The following is a 14,117-nucleotide window of genomic DNA, read 5'->3' on the forward strand; positions in this document are numbered from 1 at the left end:
CAGGCCTTGGAGCCTCCCCTTGAAATGGATCCCAATTTGGGCCAGTCACTGAACCTCTTTTCCCTCAGTCTCATCTCCATTTTCTCTCTGTGATTCTTTTAGTCAGGAACAATTCTGGGTCAGAGTTTTTAACAGTGGGATGCCAACACGTCACTTGATGCCCTGTCTTTCTGCTGGAGATGGGCTCTACAGGTTCCTTCTCCCCACTGTAGGGCATTTCATTTAAGTTCTCTCCCATTGAGTCCTGAGACTCTCTCACCTCCCAGGTCCCCCCAACTCCTACCTCCAGAGGTTGTCTACTTACATTCTCTATTTTCTATAATTGTTTGACAATGGCAAAACTTAGAATACTGATGACAGGCATGTTTGTAAATGATAAAGGACTATGGTAAGATGACCAGGGCATGTGATCTAAGAAGTATGCAGGTGCAGCACTTGAACTAAGGGATAGAATGAGGGTCATCAGACACGTTATGGACAGAATGCTACTAGCATCCCCAGAAGTATTGGCCTGCTTGTACATCAGTGATTTCAAAGAGTACTGAACCTGCAGCTCAATGTCACTAAGGTCCTAATAAAAAGAAGTCACCTTCCCTTCAAAACCTAATCATGCGCATTTGTCTTTCATCTTGGCCCATCAGGTATTCTTTTGGAAGCACTGACTAAGCATATTCTCTTTGCTCCAGCCTCAGTGTGCAAACTGGCCAAGTTCTCATCTTCAACAAGCTTGTTGGAAGTACGAAAACAGAGATATGTCCTTATTTGAAAATGTCCTTTCCCTTTAGAACTGTCAGATCTCCTCAGAAGCTGCTGCTTCACAGGGAATGAGCCTGGCTCATGCTGAGCTGAACAAAAATAAGCATCTGAAATATTGAAAAGGGTCTCCATGGTACTTCTTGTCTGTCAGCTTTCTTACCTTGTTTTACTGTTCATATAGAATCACTTTGCAAATCAAAGAGAAATACAAACTAGGTAATTAGGATTAGCTGGGCTCTGCTAGTCACTGTAATTGTAAATAAGGTGAGACCTTTCTTAAAAATGTAAAACATGTATGAATTTATTATCATCAGCCATAGCAAATTTTTGTGAAAACTGATATGGAACATCCGCTTGTCTCTGCAATGACTTCTGTGGACTTATTTTGTAACCATCAGATGAATGAACCACTAGAAAACACCACAAGAAGCATATCATAAGTTATTTAGTTTAATATGCTTAATAAAAAATATCTCTGGCCAGTGTGTGGTGAGCATAAAAATTAATTCATTAAATGTTGATGGTTTAGATTTAAAAGATTTCTTTTTAGCCCAGTACCACATGTGTCACATCTGGTCAAAATGTCAATGTATGTCCTTGGATATTGAGTTTCCTTTATTTAAAAATGAAAAGGTTTTATGTATTCAAACTGGTTTAAGGTAACTCCTCAAAATCATTTTAAGCATTTCCTAGGACAAAGTGATAAATGCCATTTCTTTGTATTTCTTCCGTATCTGAAGACCGAATCAATTTAATGTTTTCTGAGTTGCCATGATAAAACTGATTACTCTGGACCTGTGGGAATACAAATGATGATATTAATACTGAAAATGTTTTAGCTTGCTTGACTAACACCACCCATTGTGCAAATGGCAAGGAAAAGCTTGATCTTGGATTCTCCCATTGTTTCCTTACAATACCTCCTGCTGAAAACTACAAGATGCCTGGCACGCTTGTTCACACCTGCAATCCAAGTAATCAGAAAGCTAAGAAAGGTGATCACTAGTTTGCGACCAGCTTTCCCTACATAGAAAGGGCATTTGCCATAAAATATACAAATCCAAACTTATTAAGAACGGGATGGTTAGTTTGTGATATAATTCTTTGCTGGGTAAAAACTGAACCATATATAATAATGTACCTTATATGACTTTTTAGTGGCTCTCAGGTCAGTCAGTTGATGTTGTTACATCAACAATACAGTGCCAACAGGACTTACCATGTATTAACATAAACAGATTTTCACCTTCTCTTCTCTTTATCTTTTCTATCTGACTGCTTGAGTTAATAAAGGACTCTTTTGCATAAAACTATGAAGTGTTTGATTTCTTGACATAGGGTTGTTTCACTATGTATGATATTCTCACATGTTCTCTGTGGTGTACCATGTATTAGGATTTCTTCCTTTTCCTTCTTAGTACTGAGTGACATCCCATGATGTCTGTGTATATTCTAGTCTCTCTGTGTGTCTCTCTTGTGCTCTCTCTCTCTCTCTCACTCACTCTTTGTGTGTGTGTGTTTGTGTATGTGTATGTGTGTGTGTGTTTGTATGTGTGCACACATCTTACTTCCTTTATACTTTTATCCTTAGTGAACATTTTAGTTGAATCTATCTTTTGCTTGATTTTTTTTTAATGTTGAGAACATAGCTAAAAATATCACTTGAATATCATGCTCTCAACTACTATAATTTCATAATACTAGTGATCATGAAACAGGTCTATTTGCATGGTATCCAAGCATGCTAGCACTGGATTAGATTCTCAGATTACTGCTTGTAACTATTTTCACAAAGAGAATTGCTGGATTGTTACATGTGGATATATTCATTCATTCATTCGTCCATTCATTCATTAGAACAGTTATACTTTTTTCCATAACATCTATGCCATTTTACACTATCATACATGAGTTCCTCCAGATAATTACATATCTTCTATAACTTATACTTTTTTCCTATATGTTCTTATTTTTTGCATTTAAAATTTTTATTTTGTGTCTGGTGGGTTGTTTATAGCAGCTACCATATGTGTTAAGTGATACCTTGGTGAGGTGCCAATTTACAATTTGATGAATTTCAGCATTCTGTTGTAATTTTGTATATTATTTTGAGAAAGTACTTTGTCTTTCTCTTATGTCATGTTGTTGCCTTTTATTATTGAGTTCATTACTATGTTTTCAGTGTTAACATCTTATCAGGTACATGACTGACAAACATTTTCAATTTTATACTTCCCATTTTAATTTATAGATATATAACTGAGTAGATGTTTATTTTGCATTTCACAACATTTCCAAATTAGTAGTTCTCACAGTGTTTGTCAAGTAGTCATTTATATGTAAAGAGAATATCAGTGATATTATTCTTTCTCTTTTTGAAAGTGAATGTCATTTTAGTTTTCTTTTATGCAATTGCTTGTGTTAAGATATCCAGGCAACATCATGGACATCCTATTAGAGTGGGGAATAGGATGTCTAATAGGTGACATCCTGTTAGAGTGGGGAATCTTTTAGTCTTTCCTTTTAAATTTAAAGTTTGTTATATTCCAGCTACTGTGCTTGCCTCTATACAGGAATTATATCATTCAGCATTCAATACAGTCTTATGAAACAGACATTCTTATTGTCTCTTGTTTTATAGATAATGACACTGAGTTTTATTGAGATCCAGGGAATTATCCAAAAGTTTGTAGGTAAGGAAAGTTAAAAAAAAAAAACTGAAATTTTGGCTCAGAATAAATATGCTTAGATGCTTTTATTCACTCTTTCTGTGTCTTTTGTTTTCTTTTCTTTTTGTTTTTAGAGAATTTCATACATAAACTCACTAAATTTATATTATTTGCAACTTCATTTTGTTCTTATTCTCCCTTTTATCTACTTTGTCAAATTCTGTAATCTCTCTGTCTCGCTTTCTCTCCCTCTCTTACACACACACACACATACACACACACACACACACACACACACACATCTACTGAATCCATTCAGTACTGCTTCTATCCACATGTATTTAAGGGTGACCACTTGGAATTGGAAACCCTTTCTGTGAACTAATCCTTAGATAGAGAAAACTAATTTGCCCTCCCTTCGTAGGTATTAACTGCCCATAGATTTTCATCTAGGACGGGGTCTTATGACATCTTCTCCATCTATTTTGGCATGTTGACTGGTGTGATTATTATTTAGGCCTTGTTTAGACAATCATACTGTTGAGAGATTCCATGAACACAACAGCCCTGTCATATTTAGAAAATACTATGAATTGCTCCTCTGGATCTTACAATCATTCTGCCCTAACTCCATGATCCTTCCTGAGCCTTACATGTAGGGTCTGTTTTGTAGGTGTACCAACTTGGCCTGGAAATCCAATGGTCATTTTTTAAAATATTTGACCTATATGGATCTCTATAGTGGGTTCTAACTGCTGCATAAAGGAATTTCTAAGATAAAGGGTGAGAAATGTACCTATCAGTGTCTAGCATACAATTAGAAACTATTTTGATTTAGGAAAATGACAGTAGCATGTTCTATGACCTCTCTAGCCATGCAAAGTCAGTTAATATACAGTTACAGGCATGTATGCCATCCTATTGAGTGGGCCTTCAGTCTAATGAGACAGCTACTGGTTATTGCCTAAGTGGTACAATTGTACCATGAGGATAACTTGCCAGGATGATCCTTATTACGCTTTGAAAGACTTATGGCTAGAGAGATCTTGCAATTTCTTCTCTCCACTCACAGCTTGTATAGTACCTTCTAGTATGTAATTTTAAATGAACTTGTAATATATGTTTCTCTATGGCTTTTTTTTTTCATATAGTCTTTCTGCTCTATTTGCTCTTGTGGCTTTTTTTTTTTTAGGTCATTTTGTTTTGTTTGGATAGAGTTTTCCTATGTCTTTAAAGAGCCACTGCTGTCTTGAAGCTCATCTGTATCCAAAGCTAACCTTAAATTCATGGTAATTTTCATCCTTTAGTCTCTTAAGCACTGAGATTCTGAGCCTGTGCCATCAGACCAGATTCTTCTACTTTCTCTGATACCACTCTTTTTTCCACGCCTTGTTCTTTTTTTCATGTGTTTGCATATCTCAAAATTGATATTTTTATTTAATCACTATCTATATCTCAATTTAAACTGAAGTCTTATGAAAATGAAAAGAAAAAAAAAGACCTCTGATTTGCCTAATGTTCTATGCAGCCTTTGACATCATTCCTATTTGTAAAGGATGCATAGTAAATTTTACTTGCTTTCACATATTAAAATATCAATAAACACTAAGGTGTCACTTGACAAGTCTCCTGCCTCAAGTCTCTCATGGTTTTCCTTCAATCTTACGGTTGGTGATATTCCATTCTATTTTTCTATGGATATTTTACAGAGCATACAAAATGAAACAAACAAGACATAGATAGCATTATTTCACCCACAGGAACTACCAAGTTAAGCAACTGAAGTTAAATGTCGTAAGTTATGATTAGGATCATACAAATGTGGTTTTTCCTTTAATAAAATATTCACTTCTAACCTGTAACCTTATTCAACAAACAAGTAAAGTCTTTAGCTATTGTTTCTGTTATCTTAAAGCATGAAGGTAAATTTGTTTAATCTTTATAAAATTTACCCTCCTTTTCCTCATTCGTCTCATCTTGAATTATCACATAATATCTTAGATTCTGATATTTTATAAATATTGTCTACAAATGGTTTTCATTGTATTAATTCACCCATCCTTTAATGGTGATGATGGGAAATGTTGGGAAATGTTTAATTAAGCAGTTTTGGTTTTAGTTGCATGAATTCCACAGAATGTACTTACACAAACTAAGAAAGCTTCATGTAACTTCTCATCAGGAAATCTGAACAGACTACTGCTCGTTATGGCTAGAGTTCTAGAAGACTCAGTCCATTCCATTCAGACAAACTTAGGAGTTTACTTGGGTTACTGATGAGGATATTGATAACTATAAAGTAACCGGGCTACCAAAAAGCCCACACATGGATGAAAACTTATGAGAGGAGCATCTTTAGAGTTCCTTGCCCAGTCAGTAGATAAAAACATATAGTCTATTGTTCCTCTTCCCTTGTATATGTTTGCTACTTAACAAAAGCTTAGAAAGGGCCCTTAAAATTGTTCTCTAGCCTTTTACATTTTTGTGGTTCCTGAGACTATTGGAAATGTTTGAAGAAATACCTATGCAGCAGACAAGTGACTGAGTTTAAAATAATCTGCTTAATTACACATTAGAATAGTTGTATTCAAAGGTAACAATCTACACAACTTTGAAAATGTTGCACTGTCACAGCTGGACATGTTTTGAGTTTGGACAATTCCTTTAGTGTTAGGATCTAATGTGACTTTTGTTTTTATTATGAACACAAATCACAGAGCCATGAAAACCTTACTTATAAAATAACTTTTATTTTAGGTTATGCTATATCAGTGAGTTTCTCTTACTGAAATTACTCATTATGGCCAAATAAACTTAATTACTTAAAGCTAACTATCCTGTATACATTTTCCCTTTAAAATCATTAAATTTAAATATTTTATTCTGAAAAGACCCCAGTTCCTCTAAGAGGGATACGAGTTTAAGTTCAGCATGTGCTAATTTATAAGGAACATTTTGCTAATTGAATTATTTTTCAGAAAGCTAATTACTATAGGCAGAACTCTATTTTGCTATAGTTGCAGTTTTCCTCAATCTGCACAATCTAACTGAATTGAAAGTGTAACTTTTTTGTGTAAATTTGGTCCATGTGTGTTTTCTGACATTCTGTTAAATATGCACAATTGCATGGTGTATGTTCAGAAACTAACACTTGCACTTGGTCCTCATTAATATCACCTAAGATATTAAATGTGAAGGTTCTTAGCTTCAATTGCTGTGGCAACTCTAACTCTATATAAGTTTATTAAATTGTGTGACTTTGGGGCTAGCAATAAAATAGATATATTTTATGTATGTTTAATTTTTTAGTTTGTAATTGCTGCATATAACTATATATTCATACATTGTTTTGATGTTTTGCATTTTAGACAGTGATAAAGAATAATGAAAGTAATATGGGAAAAATTGAAATAAAAATTGACAGTGCCATGGATATTTTACATTGGTGGAGTGGTAAGAGTGTGGACTACATGACCATGAAATCCATACACAGGGCATGCATGCCTTTGAAAACGTCTTTAACTAGTCTTCCTCAAATTTTCACATGGAAATCTTCGAGATGGAAAAAATAAGGCTACTATGATGGACAATACTCATAGAACACTAACTTAATCTGAGTGTGACATTCTGTCAATCACTTTTCCTATGTGAACATAGTAATAGAAACATTGCTTCTCCCTTTCTATAGATCATAATGGCTCAGAGAGTTTGGTATATATCCAAATCTCACAGCAGCTACTATGTGATGATCCAATGTTTCATATCACAGTTGCTATGGGTGGTAGATAGGTAGGTAGGTAGGTAGGTAGGTAGGTAGATAGATAGATAGATAGATAGATAGATAGATAGATAGATAGATAAATAGATAAATAGAGATATATACCAATGTGCAATGCAATGTGGAATGTCAAGTCAGATACTAAGCTTGGGTATGGCTAATTATAATATAGAATACTCTGAAGCAATAGCAGTGAAAGTAAATTCATATTGAAAAGGAATAAGTCATATAAAGAAAGCATAATTTCAGTGCTTATTTTCTTGAGGGGAATCCAGTTCCCACTGTTGTGACTGCCATATGTTAGAATAGGAAGAAAGGTAGCTAGTTTCATTTGTCATTTTTAAAAATCTATCCTTTAAACTAGACTATCAGTAAGATATAAATAAAAATGCAATAAAATACAAAATAAATTAAGCAAAATAGTGGAGAAAGTCATTGTTGTGATTGTGTGCATTTTGGTTTCAAAAACAAGAAAATAATTCATCCCTTCTGAACTTGTCTAGTCCTTATGAGTGATCTTGTTTACAGTTCCCCTGCCCTAATGTTAATAATTTGGCAATGTAATTTTTAGCACTATATATATTTAGTGTATGACTTTCACTGTGTATAGTTAAATTTTTAATCTATGAAATTTGATGCTTTACAAGTTTTTATTTAATAGGTGTATATTTTATATTTTAATTTATTGTATCTTTCAGTAGATAATGTTTCACTTTTTTTTAAATCTTGCATTTTCACAGTCTCATATACTTCGAGATTAAATATGAAAAGCACAATGGTACAAAACATGAGAAGCTCACTTTATAGAGCATATCTTTCAATTAGAAAGATAGAAATTACAGAATCACCCCCAATAAATGAGGATAATTTTGTAAAAAGTCAAATGCACAGAAAAGTGAGAGCTGGAGGATGTTCTCCTGGGGTCAGGCTTGCCAAAAGGTGTTGCTGAGAAGTTTTGAACTTTGAGTTGAGTTCTAGCCAGACATAGAAGTGTAGCTTGTTCATTATCTGTTAAAATGGTATTGAAAATCTGAAAGAGTTTGAAGTATTTGCAAAACAAGAAAAGCCAATATGAGTGAATGTTTAGTAATGTGATGTGGGACCGAAAAGTGACAGAGGTGAGGCCAAAGAAACAGGGTGTGTCAACACATGAGCAATGCTGTGGAAGTACATTAGTGTTTCATTCAATGCCTATTGTGAAAGCCTTTGGAGCTGTATTATTTAAGGAAGACATATCTTTGTATATTTTCTTCCTATCCTATTAAGGGCAAGCATGAAACATGGAGACATCGACAATGACATTGTGATAACTCCCTTGTAACAGTAATTTGCCACTGACCGTTAAGACTAGAGACATACCAGAATTGCTATAATATTTGCAAGGACAGCTTAGCACTTAGCTTTTTTTTCTACAAATATTTCTAGGGTTGGAGAGATTGCTCAGTGGTTAGGGGCATACACTGATCTTCCAGAGGACTTGAGTTGGGTTTTCTCAGTAACACCCTTTTCAGGCATCTCACACTTGCCTGTCACTCCATCTCTAAAAGGGATCCAACATCTCTGCCCTGCCTTGGGGTCTACATTCATGTGCACACATCCACGCACACAAAATATGCACATACATAAGTAAAAACATAAAAATGTAGTAAAACATATCACTAAGAGTTTAATACCTATAAGGAGGAATTATATTTAGAGACTTCTGTGCATTTTCCTAAGTGACCACCAGAAATTCATGTTGTACTCTCATTCTCTAAATGTGTGCTAAATATTGTCTTTGTCTATATGAATAAGATAAAATTTCTATCATGGAGATCATAGCCTAGGATGATAAAAAAATGTGTATCCTGTATATAATTAAGTTTTATAGTTATATTGTTTAGGATAATTTATGCATTGCATGTGATATCTTTGGCAAAAATGTGGGGTTTTAACAGTAAAAATTGTTTTGCATTTCAACATTTTGGAATTCAGTGGAAATATATGAGAGAAACATGACAGTTCCTTCTACGTTTGCCCTCAAATTAATAAACTATTCCCCAAATGAAAGTAAAATCGACAAGTGTCCATATTGTATATATATGTGTATATATATGTGTATATATATGTGTATATATATGTGTATATATAGCATATTATACTCCAGATACATATATAACATTTAAATTAATCATGCAGTTTCTTAATAATGGGGTTTTACTGCCTTCTCAATATTAGAACTGTCTTAAAGTAGGCAGAAGTTCAGATTCTCCATTCAGAACCTCAGTCTTGGTGTACTACTTTCTAGAGGAAAGTAATAGGCATACTTGTTTCTGCAAGTAGTAATTGAAAGAGTTTGGGTTTTTTTCAAAAATCATAAACGCTTTAGAGAAAAAGTGAGATAACTCTGAAAATATCTAATTTTGAAGACAAAGCTATTATCTAGAAGAGCATACAAACAAGATTAGCCACTGAAACTCAAGGTTCTAGTGTAGTAACAGTAATTTTTAAAGCTTACAAAATGTTGCTACAGTAGAAAGAGCAAATTAATCCTATATTTTATCATTGATGAAAATATATTTTAACGTCTTCCCATTAAAGAAGCTAGCAGACGCTCTTGCATACTCAAAGGACAAACAGACACACAAATTAAACACACTCATTCCATGTTGGCTTTTCCTTAAATACAGAAAATTAAATAAGAAAATGAAAATATATTAGTGATTATTTTTCCCAAATGAGTGACAGTGGTTTAAAAGCAAAACAAAGAGAAGATCTGTAGAATAGCAATGCCAACTTCCCCTGAGAAGATAGAATTAAAGAATTAGAAAGCCACAGACTAAAAAGGCAGAAAGGTGGAAGACAGAAGCCTTTTGATAAGTACTGACACAGGAGTGAAACCCACAGGCTTGGCCAGCAAGAAATGTCAGCACATACCAGAATGAAGACCTCTGGCTAGAAGTGGCCAGAAGATTCTGTCCTCGTGTGTACAAATTCCTCCTTCCCTGACGGTGCCAAGGTGTACAGTTTTAAGATAAATGAAATGGAAGCTGGTATGCTAGGTTATGAAATGTCCAGCTGCTGGAAGTACTTCTTAGTAGGAAGTGTTTGAAGATAAATAAGAGGATTTACAATGTAACATACAATCACAACATACATGTCAGCTGACGAATAAAAGCCAACACTTTCCAATTATGTTTAATAGAAAGAAAGCGTATTGTCAAGGCGATGTGAATAGTTTGACTTTTAATAGGATCAATAGTTTCTTATTTTATTATATTAATTCCCAATTTATTTGAATTTCTTGCTTTTAAATTGTCACACAGACTTATGAAAACTATTCAGGGTATTATTTTGTAGCACTGTAGCTTCTGACTCTCCAGGGCTGTTTCTGTTAAGCCAGTGAATTTTCCTGATGATCTTCACACTAGCTCTTTTTTTGAACTAGAAATTTCCAGAATAGTTTAGGGTAATACTCAGAGTGATCCATCGAACTGATTTTCACCTACAACTATCTGAAATGGGTTTAGAACATTAGTATATCTGTATCATTAAAATAAAAGTCTGGTGATAAAATTAGATGCTGTTTGAATGAACTAAGTTCTTGAGCAGTTCATAGTGAGATGATGTGCAAAACCAGAGACATATTTAAACTTTTCGTGTACGTGATATGCTTATAATTTTCTTATAAGTGTTCATAGCATATATCATGTGAAGCACTGAATTAGCATACATAAATCCCGACCAAGTTTGGAAAAACTCAGGCATTGTGATGATCGAATAGCATTTCTTATATACAGAATTATCCATCTCTGGGCATAAATCCCAGAGGCACAATTTGCAGTCCATTCACTCATTCACTGTTTGTGCCCTGGTGCTGATCTAACTTCTCGGGATGCTGGAATGATTAAGACATGACTCTCATTTTTTTAAAGCCCTCAAGTAGGTCATTGTGAATTAATTTTAAAATAGATTTGTAATTATCTTTTTTTAAATGAGTACTTGGTCCTCCGGTTAAGTCATTCAAATGAAGGGGAGAGAGCAATTCCTTTGTGCCCATAGGCTTCTAATGGATCAAGCATGTCACGATATATATGTTAATGCTTTATTCATAATATATTGCTTTATGTGGTTTACAAATTGCATTTGCATTATTTACTTAATTTCCATAATAGTTCTGATTGTATTAGGCATATATTAAGAGCTCTGTTTATACTTAATCAACTCAGGCAAGGAAAAGTGCTGTAAGTGTATACCTGATAACCAGCTCATTTCTCTAGACTCACTTCCATTTCCCATCCTCTTAGACCATTTGTTGGCCTTCTTCCTCCTTATAATGACTCAGTTTTCCTTGGATCCATTTCCAGTTGTGTGTATGTGTGTGTGTGTGTGTGTGTGTGTGTGTGTGTGTGTGTGTGTGTGTGTAAAAGATCCATGTATGAAAGAAAGAATGAAGAATTTGTCTCTTAACATCTGGCTTCTCTTTGTTAACATAATGATCTTTAGTTCTATCATTTTTTTCCCACAAGTACTGGATCTTTTTTCCCTTGTTGGCTACAAACTCTGTCTACTTATATGCATAACATTTTCTCATTCATTCAGTTATTTTTATCTAGGCTAGTTTAATTTCATAGCAATTGCAGATAATACAAATATAGATAGATAGATAGATAGATAGATAGATAGATAGATAGATAGATAGATAGATAGATAGATAGATAGATCAATGTAGGGGTATTTCTGTGGTAGGACTTTGAGTTTTTCTGGTATGACTACAAATTGGACAGCTGAGCTATTTGGTAACTATATTTTTAGATTTTTGAAAAACCTCTGTACTGATATCTACAGTGGCTGAAATAGTTCACATTTTCCCCAAAAGTACAATGTCTGTTCCTCTTTCTCCATATTCAACATTTGTTGCCATTTTGTAGCTGGACATCATTAATACCCATCCTCTTGTGAATGAGAAATTTCATGGGATTGTTCTGTTCTTATTCTCCCTATGTGCTCCCTCTGTCATATGAGAATACATTTCATCTGTTCACTAAACAGGACAATTCCACTCAAATATTAGGATTATTGTAGACTCTCCTATGCTCAGAATCCTTTTCTAAGAGTCAATGGTTTGGCTTTTCTGTCTCTGCACCATCTCAGCTCCTTAGAGAGGTTTTCCTCTACACCATCCCAGATAAATGTTTTTAAACTTGCTATATCTTCTTTGTGGACTACAACATTGTCATTCTTTTCATTTATCTATGTTTTGTTTATAAATTCCCTTAGAGCAGGCTTTTGATCTATGCCTCAGCACTGCCAGCCACATACCAGGAACAAATTAAACATTTGTTGAATGAATCAATGCATGAAATCCTAGATTTGATATGCTAATTATTTCAATACTGAAGAAAACACATGTCTATCCTTTTATACTTGTATTTATATCTTACCTAAAAAAACTTTTTGCATACTGCTTTGTAAAACAACAGAAAAATTAAGTTACTTAATTGATATCTATCTTCCTGCAACATATAACAAATTTTGTGTAGACTGAATGTTTTCAAAGAATGAGTTAAATCAGTGAATGCATTCCAGGAGTCTGTGGTCATACAAAATAATTATATTTCTTCTCACATCCGCAGGACTATACCTTGACCATGTATTTTCAGCAAGCCTGGAGAGATAAGAGGCTGTCCTACAATGTAATCCCTTTAAACTTGACTTTGGACAATCGAGTGGCAGACCAGCTCTGGGTGCCTGACACCTACTTTCTGAATGATAAGAAATCATTTGTACATGGAGTTACTGTCAAAAACCGTATGATTCGACTGCATCCAGATGGTACAGTCCTGTATGGCCTCAGGTATGTACTATGGATCTTAAAATTTAACTTTTCCTGGAAACAGAAAATTCAAAGGCCTGTTGTCAGTGGATATATTGTGCTATTTTCTTTATTCCATCTGCAGTTCTACTAAAAAAAATTAGTTAAATCTACTATCAGGAAAATATCTGAGAGCTTAGAACTCCATGTGTACAAAGGACTTAGCTCCAGCTAAGACTAAGTTGCTGTTGTGTCTTACTTCTTCTGAATTACCTCCCAGTATCAGCTGCTGATGCTAAAGCCGCTTTCTTTAAGGAATAGGGATAAAGAATATCAAAATAGCTGAAGCACAGGATTTCTTGAAAATTGGAAAACAGAAAACCCTGACGGTCAAACGATTGGTTGGAAATGGCAGATGCTCCTGAGCTGCTGAACTGGGTCATCATCCTCTAGTGACAGAGAGGAATATCATGCCCTCTTGTCCTCCAAGCAGCAATCTGACTTGCAAATAAATACTCATCTCATGTTTATTAATGATTAATTTACACTTTTAAGTTTACTTTCAGAAAAGCTTTGCAAAACCAGGCTATTTGGATGGGAATATTTTGTAAAGAAAGCTAGTTTAACTTCAATTAAAACTAATGGATGGAGCTCTTGAAAAATATGAAAATACACTTTTATTCTGAAATGATTTCAATGCAAACATTTTTATTCACATGGTAGAAGGAAACCACTCTAGGTGGTCAGTATTTTCAAATACCTCTGATCGATTATTTTGCATGAAATATTTTTTATTCTAAAAATATTACAGTGTGAACATTTTCTTTGCATGACATATGGAAACCATTCTAAATGTCAGACTTTTCCATTTTCTCCAATCTGATATTTTGTTTAAGCATGTGGCTATCCTGGGATAATAATGGTGATGGTGGCAATGGTGATATCCATCAGTTGGATTCTTCTCAGGGGTTAAATGCCAAGCTAAGTGTTTTCTACATATTATATAGTTACCACCTCCACAACCTAACTCCATTTTACATTTCTTGGTTTGTGTTACCCCCAACAGCTGTGGCCTGAACATACTGGATAGAAATTAGCAAAACTGAAAGATGGGTTTTAA

The 14,117-nt window shown here is 34.3% G+C and overlaps 1 protein-coding gene across 2 annotated transcripts in view; it reads left to right on the plus strand.

Moving 5' to 3' along the window:
* Gabrb2 (gamma-aminobutyric acid type A receptor beta2 subunit) overlaps positions 1 to 14,117 on the plus strand; it is a 221,439-nt gene that overhangs the window by 53,558 nt on the left and 153,764 nt on the right. For both annotated transcript variants that reach the window (XM_031350745.1, XM_031350746.1), the window contains exon 5: positions 12,819 to 13,039. In XM_031350745.1, coding sequence (XP_031206605.1) covers positions 12,819 to 13,039 — 221 coding nt within the window. The remainder of the gene's footprint in view (positions 1 to 12,818; positions 13,040 to 14,117) is intronic.

The sequence above is a fragment of the Mastomys coucha genome, unplaced genomic scaffold (genome assembly GCF_008632895.1).
Source record: "Mastomys coucha isolate ucsf_1 unplaced genomic scaffold, UCSF_Mcou_1 pScaffold5, whole genome shotgun sequence".
NCBI lineage: Eukaryota > Metazoa > Chordata > Mammalia > Rodentia > Muridae > Mastomys > Mastomys coucha.